This window comes from Corvus brachyrhynchos, unplaced genomic scaffold (genome assembly GCF_000691975.1).
Source record: "Corvus brachyrhynchos isolate BGI_N302 unplaced genomic scaffold, ASM69197v1 scaffold99, whole genome shotgun sequence".
NCBI classification, from domain to species: domain Eukaryota; kingdom Metazoa; phylum Chordata; class Aves; order Passeriformes; family Corvidae; genus Corvus; species Corvus brachyrhynchos.
Window position 1 is genome coordinate 1,573,297 of NW_008239778.1, and position 2,122 is coordinate 1,575,418.

A 2,122-nucleotide genomic window follows, 5' to 3' on the forward strand; every position below is an offset into this window, starting at 1 on the left:
ACCACCCGGCAAGGAGGAGGAATGGTGTGTGGATGTGGCAGTCCCGAGGTGTGCCAGGGCCTCTACCTCTCCTCCTCCTGCCCAAACCTTCTGCTTGCCATCAACAATCACCTTCCCGTCATCCCAAACACGTCAGCCCCGCGCTGCCACCTCCCCGCGGGCAGGGCAGGCCCATCCACGTGTGCTCTGCAGACCTCATCTCCTCCGATTTCATCTCCTCCTTTACGCCCCTTCTACCTGGAGCATCCCACTCCGGCTGAGGACCAGCACAGATTCCTGCCTGGACACGCTCTGCACCCAGCTCCACACAAAGAACTTGGCTGTTTTTCCCACCAAAGCTGCCTGTCTCAGCTGGAGGCACCAGTAGCTCGTTCCAGCAGCACTAGGCTGCAGCAGCAAGAGCCCGAGTGTGGCCAGAGTCACCCAGACACCTCACACTGGTCCAGCGAGTCAGGATAAATCAGGCAAGTGCTGCACTGGCAGGGAGAGCATTGGCTTGTTTGTCAGGAGAAGGCACAGGGATGCCCAGGGATGGGCCATCCAGCCTGGACTTGCTGTCCCCCAGCCACACCGGAATAACCCCACCTTTAGGTGGGTACCAGGAGGCAAAATCCAGCAGCAACTCAAGATGAGCATGCAAGGATGGGGGAGCATACTGGGGATGGGTGGCTTGGAGCTCTCTGAGAGCAGGCTGGAGAGGAGAAGGCATCTGGCCCTCTTTCTGTGCAGTTGTATTTGTATAAAGTTCTCCCAAAGTACGAAATCACCAGTTACATGGAAGGGTGCGGGGTGAAGATCCCAGTGGTGACATCACTGCAGATAAATGTGAGCTCAGAACACCTGAATGGAAAGTCCTGGGTCTCACACCACGGTCTGAACCTTTTCTAACACAATTTTACATTCACTCAGCACAACCTGAAGCTGTTTCCTTGCCTGTAACCCAACACAACCCCGTCCTTAAAGCATGAAAATGGTTTTTCCTCACCATGATCTCATTAAGGCTTAAAATTCCATCTGGACACGTCAAGGTGCACTGTGAAAAAAGCAACCCCTGTTCCATCTGCTGCTCTTGAGCAGCACCAGAAGGCACGGAGGCCACTGGCTTTATCATTCCTGCAGCTTTGCAAGTCCCAGCAAAGCAGCATTTTCCCTGTGGTTTCTGGCCTGTGCCACATCGAGGTTCTCACGCACAGGCACCCACTCTGGCTGCAAAACCATCAGGAGAAATTTTATTATATTTTGTAGACACAGCTACGGTCAGCTAAGGGTGATGGTGGTCCTGGGAACACAGAGCTGTAGGAGAGGGATGTGCTGATCCCCCACTCCGTCAGGTATTTATCAGAGCTCAGAGCATACAAATCCAGGGAGTTTTTGGAGTCCAGGGGAACCCAAGAGCCCCATGCCACAGGGTCCTGTGCCCAAACCAGTGCTCAAGGCTCCCCCAGTGCTGCACAACCCCCCTGGAGCCCAGCCAGGCTCTGGCACCAGCCCATGAAACCTCTCCAGAGGCTGCAATGCAAAGCCTGGCCATGCTGGGAAAACCCTCTCCCTCCTGCCCCAGACGGGGAAATGCTCTTTTCCATACAATGGGAAAAGAAAAACAGCAGGAAACCAAGAGAAACATTAATATGAAATATGCCCAGCTCCCCCTGTGCATGAGGGAGGGAGCGGAGGACAGATCTGGCTGCCTGGGAGCCCGTGCTGGGGTAGAGAAGCCTCTGGGGCTGCAGCAGGGACAGCAGGAGGACAGTGTGGGGGAGACAGAGGGGCTCTTCCCACCTCAGGGTTCTGATGTGGAGCCTGTTACAACCCTGGAAATCATCCCTGCTTTGGCTAAAGCCAAGGAAACACCTTGCCCTCGACCACAGACATCCCGGGTGGAAGACAGCCAGCGGCAAATACAATTAACTCTCCCTGCCTGGAAACCGGGATAACGAGAGTGCCGAGACAGCAGGCTCCGGTCCTGCCGGCTCTCCCCTCCAGACACTCCAGTTCTGGCTCCTTTCCACCCGCTAAGTACTGGAGAAGCCTCACACTGGGCTCCTGCTGACCGTGGTCCCTCTGCTCTGCCGGGTACAAACCCCATCTGTCCCCTCCATCCCCCGGCAGCACAGGGAAGCGA

General features: G+C 55.9%; 1 protein-coding gene across 1 annotated transcript in view; it reads right to left on the minus strand.

The window, feature by feature from the left end:
- Positions 1-122, minus strand: part of MMP28 (matrix metallopeptidase 28) — a 9,530-nt gene extending 9,408 nt beyond the window's left edge. Inside the window, exon 1 of the mRNA XM_017742962.1 lies at positions 112-122. Within this exon, the coding sequence (XP_017598451.1) occupies positions 112-122 (11 nt within the window). The remainder of the gene's footprint in view (positions 1-111) is intronic.
- Positions 123-2,122: the final 2,000 nt, after the last annotated feature.